The sequence below is a fragment of the Girardinichthys multiradiatus genome, chromosome 6 (assembly GCF_021462225.1).
Source record: "Girardinichthys multiradiatus isolate DD_20200921_A chromosome 6, DD_fGirMul_XY1, whole genome shotgun sequence".
In the NCBI taxonomy this organism is placed as follows: Eukaryota; Metazoa; Chordata; class Actinopteri; order Cyprinodontiformes; family Goodeidae; genus Girardinichthys; species Girardinichthys multiradiatus.
Window position 1 is genome coordinate 13,486,460 of NC_061799.1, and position 18,595 is coordinate 13,505,054.

The 18,595-nt window shown below is 41.4% G+C and overlaps 1 protein-coding gene across 2 annotated transcripts in view; it reads right to left on the reverse strand.

The window, feature by feature from the left end:
• slc6a9 (solute carrier family 6 member 9) overlaps nt 1-18,595 on the reverse strand; it is a 95,623-nt gene that overhangs the window by 62,198 nt on the left and 14,830 nt on the right. The window contains exons 1-2 of one of the 2 annotated variants that reach the window (XM_047367211.1): nt 16,232-16,308; nt 13,557-13,835 (exon numbers count right to left, since the gene is read on the reverse strand). In XM_047367211.1, coding sequence (XP_047223167.1) covers nt 13,557-13,586 — 30 coding nt within the window. In that variant the 5' untranslated portion in view covers nt 13,587-13,835; nt 16,232-16,308. Of the gene's footprint in view, nt 1-13,556; nt 13,836-16,231; nt 16,309-18,595 lie in introns of those variants that run through there. The other variant, XM_047367210.1, reaches the window with a different exon arrangement.

Consider the following 18,595-nt stretch of genomic DNA (forward strand, 5'->3'; position numbering starts at 1 on the left):
TACCATTAAATAAAATGATGATGTTCATTAAAGAACCGAACCTATTGATTGGCTCTATAACACAATGGAGAGCCAGTCTCAGTATTTTAGCTTTTGTTTTTGCTGTATTTACAGACACTCGTCCTTTAAAACTCTACTCTTTGACATCAGTTCCTCATAAACAAAAAACTAAAGGAAACAGTGGGACACACTTCCTTTTAAGTGCGTGCCTGGTGATTAAAACAATTCAATAACTATCCTGAACCAAAGGAATGCAACTCCAAAGTTTAATATTTGCCAGAAAAATATTGTATTCAAGACTGAGTCAACAAAGTTGTGTAAATCAGACATTAAAATTTTGTCTACACATGCACACACATTTAAATCAGTATTTCAGCATAATTCAAACTCAGAATATATATTGGTGGGATGTTTAAGTTTAATTCTGATCCAAGTCTTACCCTGTTAGGCATCCCAGTAATTATTTCCCCGATTAAATTAACTAATCCAGGTTGGCTTCTTAAAAATAATTGCTTACAAAATCAAGCAAGTCTTCTGACATACAGTGCCTTACGAAAGTGTTCAGCCCCCTTGAACTTTTCAACTTCTTGCCACATTTCAGGCTTCAAACATAAAGATATCAAATCTAATTTTTTGTGAAGAATCAACAACAAGTGGGACACAATCGTGAAGTGGAATGAAATTTATTGGATGTGTCAAACGTTTTTAACAAATAAAAAACTGAAAAGTGGGGCGTACAATATTATTCGGCCCCTCTGCGTTAATACTTTGTAGCGCCACCCTTTGCTGCAATTACAGCTGCAAGTCGCTTGGGGTTTGTCTCTATATCAGTTTTGCACATCGAGAGACTGAAATTCTTGCCCATTCTTCCTTGCAAAACAGCTCGAGCTCAGTGAGGTTGGATGGAGAGCGTTCGTGAACAGCAGTCTTCAGCTCTTTCCACAGATTCTCGATTGGATTCAGGTCTGGACTTTGACTTGGCCATTCCAACACCTGGATATGTTTATTTGTGAACCATTCCATTGTAGATTTGGCTTTATGTTTTGGATCATTGTCTTGTTGGAAGATAAATCTCTGTCCCAGTCTCAGGTCTCTTGCAGAGTCCAACAGGTTTTCTTGCAGAATGGTCCTGTATTTGGCCCCATCCATCTTCCCATCAATTTTGACCATCTTCCCTGTCCCTGCTGACGAAAAGCAGGCCCAAACCATGATGCTGCCACCACCATGTTTGACAGTGGGGATGGTGTGTTCAGGGTGATTAGCTGTGTTGCTTTTATGCCAAACATATCGTTTTTCATTGTGGCCAAACAGTTCGATTTTGGTTTAATCTGACCAGAGCACCTTCTTCCACATGTTTGGTGTGTCTCCCAGGTGGCTTGTGGCAAACTTTAAACGAGGCTTTTTATGGATATCTTTGAGAAATGGCTTTCTAAAGGCCAGATTTGTGCAGTGTACGACTGATTGTTGTCTGTTGGAGTTTGTTACCTAGAACTCCTGCGTGTTGGTTTGTTTTGGAAAAGCTATCCTATACTTTATAGTACAAATAAAAACAAAGACTGCGCAGTCAAGTTTTTCTGGCCAGCCAGGAGAAACGCTGCAGCCCCGTTGCTGCTCACCACAAACGCTTCTGCTTTCCTCCCCAGCTTCAGCAGTTTTTATTCAAAAGCAAGGCATGTACATGCAAAGAAAAAACATACACTTTATCAGATGTCAGTTGAACTCTCTGATATATCTTCACTGTTGCCGGGCAAATTATACCTAGGTCAAACACACACAGAAGGCCTGTTAGCCAGGCCACTAAGTTACACAATACATTTTATTTCACACATTATTAAACATAACTTGAGCATAGCAATTCAGACCCTATTAAGTATTTTAAATGTTTCCAACATGTCCTATGAACAGACTCTCCCACCTCAGTTGTAAATCTCTGCAGTTCATCCAGAGTGATCATGGGCCTCTTGGCTGCATCTCTGATCAGTCTTCTCCTTGTTCCAGATGAAAGTTTAGAGGGACGGCCGGGTCTTGGTAGATTTGCAGTGGTCTGATACTCCTTCCATTTCAATATGATTGCTTGCACAGTGCTCCTTTGGATGTTTAAAGCTTGGGAAATCTTTTTGTATCCAAATCCAGCTTTAAACTTCTCCACAACAGTATCTCGGACCTGCCTGGTGTGTTCCTTGGTCTTCATGATGCTCTCTGCGCTTTGAACAGAACCCTGAGACTATCACAGAGCAGGTGCATTCATACGGCGACTTGATTACACACAGCTGGATTCTATTTATCATCATCAGTCATTTGGGACAACATTGGATCATTCAGAGATCCTCACTGAACTTCTGGAGTGAGTTTGCTGCACTGAAAGTAAAGGGGCCGAATAATATTGCAAGCCCCACTTTTCAGTTTTTTATTTGTTAAAAAAGTTTGACACATCCAATAAATTTCATTCCACTTCACGATTGTGTCCCACTTGTTGTTGATTCTTCACAAAAAGTTAGAATTTTATATCTTTATGTTTGAAGCCTGAAATGTGGCAAGAGGTTGAAACGTTCAAGGGGGCCGAATACTTTAGCAAGGCACTGTACTCTTTGAAAGCAGTAGTTAAAATAACTTGAATGCTTGTACAGGCATGCCCAAAATATACACTGCATTGCTAAAAGTACTGGGTCACACCACCAAATCAATAAATTCAGGTGATCCAATCACTTCCATGGCTGCAGGTGTGTAAAGTTTGGTGTAGAGAAACTTGACTGGCCTGCAGAGAGTCCTGACCTCAACCTTCTTGAACACCTTTATTGTGTCGCTATTGCTAGCAATGGTGGGTCCATCAACATAGACCATATAGATTAGGAAGAGGATGTCATCAAAGTTCATGTACATGTAAAAGTAGACAGACAAATACGTTTGGTAATATAGTGTAGATCTTTATCAAGCTTCCATTCTTTAGCTATTTATAAAACGACTCTGGACAATAAAAGCAAGAAAAAGGCACGGTAGTTTTTGCTCTTCATAATTTTATCTTTATCTGAACAAAAGTAATAAAAAACAAATCGATGTGTGGCCAACTTCAAAGTGAGCCAATGGATGCATCTGTACCTATTAAATCCAATACAATTTCTGTATCTGTCCCTTAGAGTAATTAGGTTGATTTCCCTTCATCTCTCATTAGCTCAGCATGCCTGTGATGGGACATCTGGCTGTGAAAGGGTCTTCGAAGTGAAGGAAGCATTGATAGAGTACTCTATTCCCTCCTGAGCTGTTCGTTTGAGGAAATACTGAAATCATGGAGGGTAGAGCTCTCTTGTCTGGTGTAGGTGAAACTTGACCAGAATTCTGAATAAGACAAGCACTACAGGAGTCACAGAGGAGAAGAAAAGAGAATTTTGTAGCACCAGGGCAGCTTTGTCCAACTCAACAATCTCAGAAAAAAGCTTACAGACAGAAGGGTGAAGAAAGCATTAAAGATGAATGAAGAGGACAACAATGAATAAGACTCAGATGAGTGAGTGATGTTTGTTCAAGGGTCAAGCAGACTTGAACTGAATATGACCTGGCCTCTCCAGGGGAGAGACAGAGAGAGAGAGAGAAATGTCGGGGAGCAAAAAAAAAAAGAGGGAACAGCGAGACATTTCCAACGCTTGGTTGAACCTAAAGTTTTCCATGTTAGTTACTCCACCCACCCCTCCGACCCCCTCCACCCCCCCATCCCTCACTGCTTTGGCTGGGAGGGCCCCAGCTGTTCGCTCTGTATAAATAGCGTGGCTTCAGCTTGGACCCCCGGGGAGACTGGGGCTCATCGGAGAGAAGGCATGGGAACAAATCGGGCTGGAAAAAGCACACAGCACACACGTTTTGACAAACATATGGGACCATTGCTGAGGATGAAAAGTGGGAAACATGTGAGAGAAGTTGGCCTCACGTGGCAAAAGTCACCATCGTGCTGAAAATGTGACAAAAGTTAAAAGGAAGAAAAAAAAGGTGAAAGAAAGAAAATATACCTTCAGAGGACAAAGCACTGTCCAAGGTGCTGCGGCTGCTTGATCAGGAGCTAATCCCCGCTTCATTAAATGCAAGAACATTAAAACCATGAGAGAAATCACAGCAAAGTGGAATTAGAAAGCTGGTAAGACAGGGGAAGCGATTTTTCATACTTTTCCTAAATTTTAAAAAAAGCATGCTTTTAAAACCAAATATGTTTAAATATTTCTCACATTGTCATTACTTGCTCCATTGTAGCTGAATTACTGACTGAATTACTAATTTAACATCTGAACATGTCAGTCTATCAGAAAGCCTGAAGCCCATGCAGTACCGGAGATGGCCCATACCTGAGTTATCACAGAAAATCTTTACACTTCATTAGTGAGCACATTCACAACTCTTCTCCAGCTGAGCTACACCTACATCTATCATGTTTATGCACAATCAGCAAGGCCTTTTCTCATAAAAATCAAAACATGCTTATTTATATTTCAACTCATTTATATTTTAACTTATATGTATTTTTATCTTGGTAGACTGGTGTCTGTAACCAGCAGTTTAGAAACTACTAATTCATTTTTCCGACCAGTAAAGGCACCGTACATGACCTATACCAGGTAGCCTGGTGGCAACTACACTGTTTTGTAATGAAGTCGTTGCTGCAGGAAGAAGACGGGTATTTTCAGTATCAGTGAGGTATTTAAGGGGGAGAACAAAAGGTGTAACACATCTCTGATTTCTACAGAGATATGTTGGTTGTTAACTCAGTCTGCTACTTATTACTTATGTGTTTTTAACTACATATTTTCAACTGTATTTATGTCAGCTGTATGTTTGTCTATGTGTAACACCTTACCACCAAAGCAAATTCTTCGTACGTGTGAAACACTACTGGCCAATGAAGTTTTTTTTCTGATTCTGATTTTGGATTCTGATTCTGATGTTGAATAATCCAGAAATGTTTGCAGTGTAACATGCTGTGTTAGGAAATGTCGCCAATCTCACAATGAGTGAAGAATCAAACATGTACTCTTATTATTTTTTTATCAAACAACCAACACAGGCGTCTGTTTCGCAGCCGACACTCCAAGATGCCATCCCCAGCAATCCTGTTGAACCTGTTGTATTTTGAAGCATAGACTCTTCTGATAAAACTGTCCATTAATCTCAGCTACCTAAACCGAAAGCAAGGCTAGCATTAATCAGGTAGGCAGCCGTAGGTCAGTGGTAGCTCTGGAGGAGCTACAGAGAGCCATAGCACTCAGGTGAGGGCAATTGTTGGTAGGGCAACTATTAGACGTGGGTTCAATAAATGTGGTTTAGATCAAGAGCTGCATCCTAGGTACAAATCCTGGGCAGGGGTCTTTCTGCTCCCCGTGCATGGGTAGGTTTTCTACGGGTAGCCAGGCTTCCTCCCACAGCCCAAAAAGATGACTGTTAATGAAGGTTAATTTCTTTCTTTAAAATTAGGTATGAGTATGTGCATGCATGGTTGTTTGTCTTTGTGTCGCCTCTCGACCAAAGACCGCTGGAGATAGGTACCAGCCAAGCTTGACTTGTCTAAACTGGTGATCTGAAGCTCACAATCAAAAAATCTGTCAAATCTTTTATTTAGTCAGAAAGTAGAAAAATAATTTTTAGTTACTCATTGATCTTCAAAAGAACTCAAGTAAAAGTTTTACAAAGCTAGTGATCAGAAAACTAGCCACAAAATATCTCCTTGGTGGATTTCTAGTTTTTTAAGCTGAAATGGAGTTAGTGTGGGAAGACAAAATGTAATAAAAACGACTCCCTTCATCCTATAGAGCCTACAGCTGCCATTCAACACCAGCAAACGCACGTATAACTAGAAACCAGGTTGAGTTCAAGTGCAACAAATTCCTAAATATTCCACTGAAAAGGCTTTTAAAAAGAGTTCTACTGGAAATCGTTGAAAATGATAATAACTCCAAAAACTGGGAGAGATTTAGCAGGTCCTTTGTTTCCGGACCCTGTCCATATTTCTCTGACTTCTGATGACAAGGGAGAAAGGGAGTGAAGTCCCCTCTTTTTAACTTGTTTGTCTTATGTTTTTATTGGGCTGAACGGAGGGCAGGCTCATTAAAACCAGATAAAAGCTGGAAAAGAAGAAACATCAGAAAACAGAATTTTCAGCCAGAACAGGTTTTCTTACACATAATAGAGCCCTGTGCGTGCGTGCGTGCGTGCGTGCGTGCGTGCGTGCGTGCGTGCGTGCGTGCGTGCGTGCGTGCACTGAAAGTCGGTGGGTGGTGAGTTACCTTTTCAACAGTGCCCAGCAGTGGACGTGTTTGGCATTTGTGGCCTGTGTGTCTCAATTGTATGCTCGCCACAGTTTCAACAGTTCAACTGACTCTGTGTACAGTTGAGCAAGTTCTTTTATTTATTTTTTTTTTTTCAGTGAGCTGGTCAGTCGGGAGGTGGAATGAAATGAGAGACCAAATCATATCTGACTTCATCCTCCTCCACCTGCCCTCTAAACTCTGTCTCCCTATCTCTAGCTCTCCGTTTACATCTGCTTGTTGGCCCTTTGCCTTAGAGGCAGTCAACATGGTTGTTGAGCACTGCTGTTAACTAAACGGACTGACTGGCAGCTCAATATGTTTCTTACATAACAACAAAAAGAGAGAGATAAAGTCTATTTTTCACCTGTAGGTGTTCACAAACAGTCTGGAACACGTAGTGGAGAGCAAGCTACGGAAAGCATCTGTCAGCACATGCAGCATGACTGCAAACAAAGTCATGCGTCAGGAAAACAATTTCTGACTCAACACAAGCCACTGAATAATTATCCCATACCGCATGACACTGGGATGATGTCTAAAATGTGAGAAAAAAGAAAATCGCATCATTTCAACTTGAGTTTTAGTTTGTGTAGGATTCTAATGTGTGTCCTGGCTGTGTTAAGTGTGTTGTCTGTGTGTGGGAGTTTGGGAGTGTGTATGCGTGAGTATGTGGGTCCTGACCTCATGGACGTTTTGGCTGTAGGATCCACTATTTCTTTCTGTTTAGTTTCCACTTCACAGCCTACAGCACACATTAGCCCCACAACCCCTGGGAAATGGCACGCACACACACTGAAATGCTTCCAAGCAATGGGGTACTAACGGACAATCGCAGACTCATGTAGGACCACGTTAACAATATCTGTGTAAGTTATAATAGCATAATTATGTGTTAGAATGACTCACTCAAAATCTGGATCTATATCTAACTTAGAATCTCTGAGAAGACTTGAACATTTATGTTCACATATGCTCTCCATTTAATCTCACTGAACTATGGCAAAAAAATACATTTGTAGATGTGCAAACTGCTCAAGACATACTCAAAAAAAACCATACAGCTGTAATTACAGGGGAGTTCTACACAGTTTTGACTCAAGGGGCTGGATATACAGGTCCTTCTCAAAATATTAGCATATTGTGATAAAGTTCTTTATTTTCCATAATGTAATGATTAAAATTTAACATTCATATATTTTAGATTCATTGCACACTAACTGAAATATTTCAGGTCTTTTATTGTCTTAATACGGATGATTTTGGCATACAGCTCATGAAAACACAAAATTCCTATCTCACAAAATTAGCATTTTTCATCCGACCAATAAAAGAAAAGTGTTTTTAATACAAAAAACGTCAACCTTCAAATAATCATGTACAGTTATGCACTCAATACTTGGTCGGGAATCCTTTGGCAGAAATGACTGCTTCAATGCGGCGTGGCATGGAGGCAATCAGCCTATGGCACTGCTGAGGTCTTATGGAGGCCCAGGATGCTTCGATAGCGGCCTTTAGCTCATCCAGAGTGTTGGGTCTTGAGTCTCTCAACGTTCTCTTCACAATATTCCACAGATTCTCTATGGGGTTCAGGTCAGGAGAGTTGGCAGGCCAATTGAGCACAGTGATACCATGGTCAGTAAACCATTTACCAGTGGTTTTGGCACTGTGAGCAGGTGCCAGGTCGTGCTGAAAAATGAAATCTTCATCTTCATAAAGCTTTTCAGCAGATGGAAGCATGAAGTGCTCCAAAATCTCCTGATAGCTAGCTGCATTGACCCTGCCCTTGATAAAACACAGTGGACCAACACCAGCAGCTGACACGGCACCCCAGACCATCTCTGACTGTGGGTACTTGACACTGGACTTCTGGCATTTTGGCATTTCCTTCTCCCCAGTCTTCCTCCAGACTCTGGCACCTTGATTTCCGAATGACATGCAGAATTTGCTTTCATCCGAAAAAAGTACTTTGGACCACTGAGCAACAGTCCAGTGCTGCTTCTCTGTAGCCCAGGTCAGGCGCTTCTGCTGCTGTTTCTGGTTCAAAAGTAGCTTGACCTGAGGAATGCGGCACCTGTAGCCCATTTCCTGCACACGCCTGTGCACGGTGGCTCTGGATGTTTCTACTCCAGACTCAGTCCACTGCTTCCGCAGGTCCCCCAAGGTCTGGAATCGGCCCTTCTCCACAATCTTCCTCAGGGTCCGGTCACCTCTTCTCGTTGTGCAGCGTTTTATGCCACACTTTTTCCTTCCCACATACTTCCCACTGAGGTGCCTTGATACAGCACTTTGGGAACAGCCTATTCGTTCAGAAATTTCTTTCTGTGTCTTACCCTCTTGCTTGAGGGTGTCAATAGTGGCCTTCTGGACAGCAGTCAGGTCGGCAGTCTTACCCATGATTGGGGTTTTGAATGATGAACCAGGCTGGGAGTTTTAAAGGCCTCAGGAATCTTTTGCAGGTGTTTAGAGTTAACTCGTTGATTCAGATGATTAGGTTCATAGCTCGTTTAGAGACCCTTTTAATGATATGCTAATTTTGTGAGATAGGAATTTTGGGTTTTCATGAGCTGTATGCCAAAATCATCCGTATTAAGACAATAAAAGACCTGAAATATTTCAGTTAGTGTGCAATGAATCTAAAATATATGAATGTTAAATTTTCATCATGACATTATGGAAAATAATGAACTTTATCACAATATGCTAATATTTTGAGAAGGACCTGTAAATGCACACCACACTTTTTAGATTTTAATTAAAAATAAAATAATGAGATTGTTTTCCTACCACTTTGTGATAATGCACTACTTTGTGTTCCTCTATCTCATAAATTTCCCCCCAAAAAACCCACTGAATTGTGTTGGTATAATGTGACAAAATATGTAAATGTTCAGCACTATTGTGCAGGAACTGGATGTAAAATTCTGTACTGCCCAAAGATCTAATGTCAAAAAGTGTTCTCTCTTTCAGGAGGCACCACAGCAGACCATTGCTGCCTTCCTCTTCCTGTCCTTTCCTTGCCATGATAAGTCCCTTTCTATTCTATAGTTCTGTCATCAACATTTTTCTGGTGCTAAGGTGTCAAAGACAGCTTAATGAGGCATAGGAAATAAATAAAAAGTCAATTTTCATTAGAACAGAGATGACTAATTGGTCCATAAGAAGCTCATAATCTTAAAACCTCTCTGACATGACTTTAGCCAAGCAGTGCACAAAAAGGGACAAGTCTGCTTGAAGGAAAAGACAAATCCCACTTGCACAGAAATGAGCACACAGCTTCACCTGTGGAAAGGCACCATAACATCGGGGTTTGATGGTGGACATGCAGTGCATTAGTTAAAAACAGCAGATGCAGAAGTTAAACTGCACACAATTCAGAGTTAAATGTGCAGGAGAAATCACAGTTATGCAGCGGTTGAAAAAGGTTTAAATTTGACTGCTGACAGAGCTTTAACCCTGAGAGGAACTGCCAGTAAAACCTTCCAAATTGTTGCTTCCTTGATCATAGTCCAGATTTAGGTAACCTCCTCCCCCATTTGGCCTTGAAAATTGATGGAGCTGCCGCTGTGGTCCACACTGCCTGACATGTGAATGCAGCTCTGAGCTGACAAATCAGCAACACAGCAGTCCAACTCCTCCTTTTTCTCCTCCTACCCTCACATCCCACAACATACATCTTAACCACTGAGACTTTAAAGACTGCAAGTGCAAAGGTAGTCACCAAGGAGTAAAAACAAAAAGACAGCTATCCGTTCATCCGGTGAAAACATAATGCCAGGGCACCATCTGCTAATCCGCTCTGTGGAAGTCGCTGCTTCCAGGGCAGTCAAAGACAACAGTAAGATTGAGGGAGATGGGGTACCTTTTGAGAGCCATGAGCGGTGGCAGGAGATTTAAGTTTGGACTGAGAGAGTCCTGGCAGAAGACTATGGGCCGAGCCAAGCGGTAGCAGGAAGCTACTGCCTAGTGTGTGCCGAGATTTACGGTGACTGGTCCATCTACCAACCATCTGGGCTAGTATAGATAAATCTAACTCGACGAAAAGAGCAGGAACTTTCAGAAAAAAGGAAAACAAAAGCAATTTTCCTCTCTTCAAACGGCAGTTTAGGTGTGTAGTTTACATCTAAAAGGTTAGACAAATAAATCACAATTACAAATTGTAATTGTGGACGTGAAACAATGTGAGAGGAGGATCTAGCCGATAAAAGACCTTAAAGAGAGGGTGGAGGTAGAGTGGGTGCACTGAGAGGAAGAAGAAACAAAGAGACAGTTGGCGATGGGAGCAACACTTTGACTGGGCACACACACATGTACACACACTATCTTTGATTGGTAGCTGATGACTTGAAGTCACAGCTGACATCAGTGTGCAAACATCACTGTGAAATGCTTCTGAAGACAGCACCCTCAGCCATCAGCAGGGGAAAATTAGAGGAAAGAGAGTTTATACTAATTTTCATCAAAGCTCTGTGCCTTGTTCATGTTTATAAATGACTGAATATTAGGCAGAATTTATTATTCAACAGAACTACAAACACAACAGACATCAAATAGAGAAAGAAAAGATCACATTCCCCTGTGTCTAAACTGTGGAAACTGAAAAGAGATCCACATAAATATATCAGTTGATATCTCAGTGTGCTTGAAAAGTAGATAGGGTTTATCAAAAAGACAAACCAAGCCTCACTTTCAACATCTTTGTTCAGGCTAAATTTGTTTGGGATGTGTGTTTTTAACATGCTATTTTTAGGGATAAACAACCATATTTATGTTGCAATAGCCTTTAACGAGATGTCCACTAATGCCCAGTACTTCAGGGGAATGACCCTATTGTAATTAACACATTAACTTGTGCTGTGAAGTGAAGTATTGTTTAGAGTAGGGACTGTGGTCGTGAAATCGTCTTCGGTACTTAAAGGAACCACAGTGTCTGTTAATGCATATTCTACACATACCAGTGATCACACTGGAAGCACGTGGCCAACATCTAGCGCTTAGAATATAAACAACATCCGATTGTGGTTTTACAGTTTCAAGCTGTGTATGAACTACTATGATAGACCAGAAGGAATTGTACAGAAACTTGTGTTTGAAATGAATTTTAATGCCCTATTTAGCAAAGGCAGCTTAAAAAATATTTAATTATACTAGTAAATTTCCTTCATTACTATTAAATCCAGTTATACTTAATGTCATTAGTTTGCATGACACCATAAATTAATATTCATTGTGTGTCCTTTTTTTTAAATTACCAGTCTGTGCTTAATTTGGCATCTGCTTGACTGGAAAAACCCCACAAATATACATTTTTTTAGATAACTGTAAATAAATTCAGGCAGATGCATTTAATGCGACTATCATCTTGGTTTGTACCATTCTTCGCCACAACTTTCTTGAAACAATATAAAAGGGTGGTAAAATACTGCCAGGCAATGGCAGAGATGCACCTGTTGGTGGCTGGCGACTGACAAACAAACTGAGAAGTTTGATCATTTTTCTATCCCTGAATGAGCCCATCAACGTGTTACCATGTTGGCCTGACAACAATACTCTTCTGAGTAAACATGACTCATATTTAGTTATTTTCTGTATCAGTGAAATGTTTAAATATCAACTCAACATTTGGAAATCATGGCAGCTTTTTAGAAACCTCACAGTTAAGTTAAGGGTGTACATTATCAAGAAATACACACAAAAATAACTTTTAGTAATAGTAGATTTAGAAATCCTACACATGCTAATCATGCTAATTGCTAATGAAAGATGATGCGCTCCATGAACATTTTGTCTTTACAAAAGATAGTAAAACTTATTTTTGTTTTACCTTGACTGCTCTGACACTCACATGGTGTGACTTTACCTCTGCTGCCAAACTAAAAAAATAATGGCGGGAAGGCTGGAAAAATGATTTTCAATGTCTTGTTATATTCAAATTTTTAAAGAAAAATCAACTAAAACTGTGATGGGAGGGTCAAAGCCAGGAACTTCTAAAAACAAACATCTCATTCGTACATCATTTTTGCAAAGTTTATAAACTTTACAGGTGTCAAAACATTCTGTACAAAAGTCCATAGATGAAAATTCAGAGAAATATCTTCTAAGAAACCTTAAATCAATAGTGAATGCCTACATTTTACTGTGCATTTCAACCCTAAAAACCCCAAAGCATTATGAACACATTTTGCAAAATGTATTAGGCTGTTGCTCACACCATGTTAGAATTTGCATTCATCTCACTAATCCTAAAAACAATCCCTGAGGGCTGACTACATTTTTTTATTCAAACAGGTGTACAAAAACCCGTTCATACCTCCATGATGTGAAAGTTATTCATCTCAACACTTCTCCAGCTGAGGCTCACTGTGCAAAGACTTACTGACTTTTCCATGACTAACATGGAAACATGACAGCAACAACACACCCATAAGAGAGTTGTGAAAAAGTTATGAATCTAATCTCCATCCACCAACAGAGAGGAGGATGAGAGAGAGCAGGCGAGACTGATAACGCCTGCTCTTACGTTTGAACGGTTTGTATGCACTTCACTGGATGAACATCTTAAAAGGACACAACAGAGTAAGGAAGAAATGTCAACGGGAAGGAAAGCAATACTTCAAGCAAGTGAGAATGTCATAGGAGAGTTGGGAGTCAGGGTTTGTGTTTATCGCCGTCTTAAGGTGGACTGAAGGACTTGGACTGAAGGGAGAGATGGAGAAAGAAGTGACCAGACTGTCAATGATGCCAAACTACTGACGCTCAACTTCAGGGCAGGCCTGATACTGACACATTTACGTATTGGTCCTATCTCTTATCAGCTTTCCAAAAAAAGAGGTTTCAGATATAAGGTATACAAGAACAGCAGAGGAAATGTTTTCTTCTTTGAATTGAAAGCAAACATTCGGACTATTAGACAGATGTGTAGGAACAAGAAAAAACAAATGCATCTTCCTCAACACAAAAAGCAGCAGAATGGTTTCAAAAAGTCACTATAGGCCCATTAGTGCATGAAATGTTGTGAATTACGCTCTACCCTCATAGTATGTGACGGAAGTGAGTTAAAACGTGTTCTGGAACCCTGTAAAAACCCAAATATAACAGTAAAACAGTTGGCCTGAAATTGGTAAAAAAAAAGGAAGCAGGGAGTAACTCAACTGGTGATTGAGCAGCTGCATCCCAGCACTACGACACCACCGAGATGTGGCTGCATCTGTGCGCCTTTGTGTTTGAAACGTTTGTGTCTCTATACACTTATCACTGAACATGAGAAAAACTCACCAGAATTCCAGTGAACTGCTTCTCTTCCATCCTTCAGGACCTTGTCAGCAAGGATCCTTTGCCTCTCTGCTGCTTTCTCACTCACTGTCTGGAGTGGACTCGTCCGCCTCTGTCTATCAAAGCTCTGGTGTCTTCTGAGGTGCCCGAGTGCCTTCACCCCGTCGCGTCGGGTTCTCTCCGTCTCGATTCCCCCACTTCTTCTGTGCCGTTTGCAAGTGTTGCTTGGAGTGGCGTCGGTGCTTTGTGTTAATTCTGCCCTAATCCAGAAACTTTTCTAAGCTGTGAAAAGAACACGTGACAGGCAGAGAGGGGTAGGAGGGAGTAGAGGAGAGGGGTAGGAGGGGTGGGGGGACAAGGAGACACTTTTTAGTAACTTTTCTCCTTTGGCGATATTCAGATCCGTCCTCATCTACCTGCATCTATCTGCTTGCATGAAAAACGTCAACTTTTCTATCCTCTTAAGCGTTCAGTACATCAAAATGTCTTGAAACGCCTAAAAAAATCAGTTACAGCGGACACAAAGAATTTTGAAAACATGTAGTAAGATATTTGCATACTGTCGCAAAGCAGCTGGTACAACAAAGTGCCCTTTTGTGTACAGAGATTAACTGATAGGGGAATGTTCAGATGGATGTAAGACAGGCAAACTGGGAAAACAGCTCTAAGCCTGGATTTACAGGAAGGTGGCAGAAGATATTTATGTTTGAACAAAACAGTTTTCAGGTGCTTTGATTTTATGTTAAAGGTGACATTAAATTTGTAATGACATAATGACATTAAATTTGGTTATGCAGAGAAAAGACATTAGTAGGTTTTCAGAGCTGGAATTTAACTTTTGACCACAAAACAGCAAAGGTAAGAGATGCACTATAATTAATTATTTTTAATCATTAAAAAGGATAACTAATTGAAACTCTTATTATTTTATATAATATAATATAATATAATATAATATAATATAATTTATTTTATTACCTTATTTTTATTTTCTGAAGTGAAATACCAGGCACAAAGAAGTCTACGTTAAATATCTGTTTGAATAGAATGATACACTAATTTTCCTCCCTTCAGTGGTTTTCTTTAGCAGTACAAACCTTCATCTATGGCACGATGCTGAAGTTGGCATTGATGTTTTAGCTTCAGGAAAGAGTTAATTTTACATTTTAGAAATCTGGACAAATTTTAATTAGCATAAAATCTGAAATTCTGAAAGTTCACAGAAAAATATTGTGAAACCTGTTGGCAAAGACAAAAAAAAAGTTTTAAATATATGAAACTGACATTCACATATAGAACAAAGTTTTAAAAGAGCACACAATGCTTTTAAATTATCTTTCTTCAGTTAGCATTAATTCTGTCCTGTTTCGACCAGTCTCACTATGTCAGATCACCAACTACAGCTGCTCTGTAAAATCAGTGAAATTGCCCCTTTACCCAGGCTACAAACAGGATGCTATCTTCAGTGTGCTGATGGGCATTTCAGTCATGTATGTCAGCAAGGAGGGCAGGGACCTAAAGCTTGTGAAAAAGGCAAGTCATGTTCATAAAAAGAATTGCTTAAAATATTAACAGATCTATAGCCTACAATATTTATCTGACATAATTTTCAATCCATCCATGCTGTCTGGCCTGAGCAGGCTGGCTGTAAATGTTTTCTAAACACCTCTGCATCTCATGACAGGAAATACCTTTTAAAAAAGCTCACGCATTAAGGTTACTTGCTCTGTGCGTACCTGCACACAGCAGGTAGGTGTCAGCTGTAGTGAGATAGTGGCAGAAGTAGGAATGGAGTTTTCTTTCGCTGCAGCGCCACTAGTTCCATTACAAGATATAGCTGTAGGGATCTTTATCCAGATGGTTAAGACTGGAGTGTTCTTTTTAAACATTTTTACACTTTATAACAGATTCAGAATGATAATTTCTTATGTGGGTAGCTAGTGAGCTGAGCTGGTTGGGTGCCTTCCTTCGGATGTTTTCTGGGCATGTTCCACTGGGACGAGACTCAGGGGAAGACCCAGAACTTGCTGGTAGGACTACATACCTCGTCCGGCATGGGAACGCCTTGGGATCCCCCAGAATGAGCTGGAGGATGTCACTGGGGAGAGGGATGTCAGACGTTCCACATATCAAAATCCTAATGGGGCCAAAATAATAAATGGGACTGCAGTTTTCCTTGCCTACTGGAATGTTGAGGAATGATTCGAGGAATGTGAGAAAGTTTCAGTATTCCTTGAATATACCAACAAAAGCCACATCTATGTTGGGCCTGATATCACAAAATAAAAGGACCCAATGGATCAAATGTCATCACCAGAGAAAACTGTCAAAATTGCACCATATTAAAGATGTTTAATGTCAGTTGAATAGGTTGTCAGGCTGAGACTGTAAATCATGCACAGTAGATTCTTAGCATGTCTTACTTAATCTGGCTCTATCACTGACTCATAAAATGAAAATAAGAAGCAGCTTGACACAAGCAGAGCAAAGTGACCAAATATAGCCACCCTTCAGGGTCACAAACACAAAAACCATCACATGCAAACAATATGTCTGCTACACATACAGGAGCCCACGGAGACTCCAAACTGCCCCAGGATACACATCATACACAGCATGCTGCACATTGATAAAAGATGACCAATAGAAACAAAACTAGGTTTTAAACTGAGTCCTACCGTTCACAAAGTGATGCTGGTAGAAAAAGACACCAAACCAAAGACAACATCAGCAGAGGGAGCGAGCTGAGTCTCAGGAGCCAGGACTGAAAATTGTGAATAAAATACACAGCTCTGCCTCCATCACACTGGGGGAACTTTACTAGTATGTCAATGAGGAATAGGGCCAAAGCCTATTGGGCAATCCTGGAAGGAGAGGCAGCAGGAAGTAACATCAAGCTCACACATATTAAACGCCTCAGTGAACCTGTGAGAGTGAACACTGCAGAGCTTAAACAATCAAGTTTATGTAAGGTCAATCCTAACATTAATGTACAATTAATAACGACTCAGGTGATATAAAAGCTAAAAACAAATGTGGTTTCAGTATCTTGAAACCACATTTTTTTATCTTGCATTATTTATTCTTAATGCTTTAGTTTATGCTTTTAATTTACACCTGAATTGTGCTACTTTAGAAACACACACATCTTCAAATGCAATGAACTCATCTGTTTTTGTGCAAATTTAAAGAAACAAAATTATTTCAACTTATTTCAAAAAGCTAATGCTCTGAAGAACTGACTGAATTCCGGCGTGGTGCCATGAAATTAGCTACTAAATATTCCACAGTCAACTGATAGTGATTTTGTCACAAAGTGAAAGGATTGGGAGCGACAGCCACTCAGGCAGGACGCTGAGGCCCATAGTACGCAGAGGCCACCAAATTCCTACTTTATTAATAGGTACAGACCTACAAACTTTCTGTGGCCTTCAGAGTAGCTAACAAAAAGTGTGCAAAATGCTTCATGGGATGAGATTCCATGGCCGAACAGCCGCATCCAAACCTTACATCACTAAAGACAATGGAAAGGGTGCAGTTGCGTAAAGCACACCACAAAACTCTAAAAATAGATCAAGCTCAAAATAAAGAGCATTTTCAACACAAAAATAAGTTTCCCAGATGAACACATGGAATCTGATTAATAACTTATATAAAGTGTCAGTTTAAATTTAAAAAAAGGAAAGCTACTTTAGCTTAACACTTTGCAGAATTTAAACAACTAGTTTTGTCTGTACTTAATAACAGAAAAGTGCTAATTTGGTTCAGCTTTTTTTTTAATACACGTATTTCGTTCGTTCGTTCGTCGTCTTCCGCTTATCCAGGACCGGGTCGCAGGGGCAGCAGACTCAGCAGAGACGCCCAGACGTCCCTCTCTCCAGACACCTCCTCCAGCTCCTCCAGGGGGAGCCCAAGGTGTTCCCAGGCCAGCCGAGAGACATAGTCCCTCCAGCGTGTCCTGGGCCGTCCCCTGGGCCTCCTCCCGGTGGGACGTGCCAGGAACACCTCCCGAGGAAGGCGTCCAGGAGGCATCCGGTATAGATGCCCGAGCCACCTCAACTGGCTCCTCTCAATGTGGAGGAGCAGCGGCTCTACTCCGAGCTCCTCCCGGATGGCCGAGCTCCTCAACCTATCTCTAAGGGAGTGCCCGGCCACCCTACGGAGGAAGCTCATTTCAGCCGCTTGTATCCGTGATCTCGTTCTTTCGGTCATGACCCAAAGTTTATGGCCATAGGTGAGGGTAGGAATGTAGACCGACCAGTAAATTGAGAGCTTTGCTTTTCGGCTCAGCTCTCTCTTCACCACAATGGACCAGCACAGCGCCCCCATTACTGTGGCAGCTGCACCGATCCGTCTGTCGATCTCCCGCTCCATTCTTCCCTCACTCGTGAACAAGACCCCGAGATACTTAAACTCCTCCACTTGAGGCAGGAACTCCCCTCCAACCTGAAGAGGACAAGCCACCCTTTTCCGGTCGAGTACCATGGCCTCGGACTTGGAGGAGCTGATCCTCATCCCAGCCGCTTCACACTCGGCTGCAAACCGCCACAGCGCATGCTGTAGGTCTTGGCTAGAGGGGGCCAGCAGGACCACGTCATCCGCAAAAAGAAGAGACGAAATCCACTGGTCCCCAAACCAGACCCCCTCCGGCCCTTGGCTGCGTCTAGAAATCCTGTCCATAAAAGTTATGAACAGGACCGGCGACAAAGGGCAGCCCTGCCGGAGTCCAACATGCACTGGGAACAGGTCCGACTTAGTGCCGGCAATGCGGACCAAACTCCTGCTCCGCTCGTACAGGGACCGGATGGCCCCTAATAAAGGGCCCCCGATTCCATACTCCTGGAGCACCCCCCACAGGGCATCACGAGGGACACAGTCGAATGCCTTCTCCAGGTCCACAAAACACATGTGAACCGGTTGGGCAAACTCCCATGAACCCTCGAGCACCCTGTAGAGGGTATAGAGCTGGTCCAGTGTTCCACGGCTGGGACGAAAACCACACTGTTCCTCCTGAAGCCGAGGTTCGACTATCGGTCGGACTC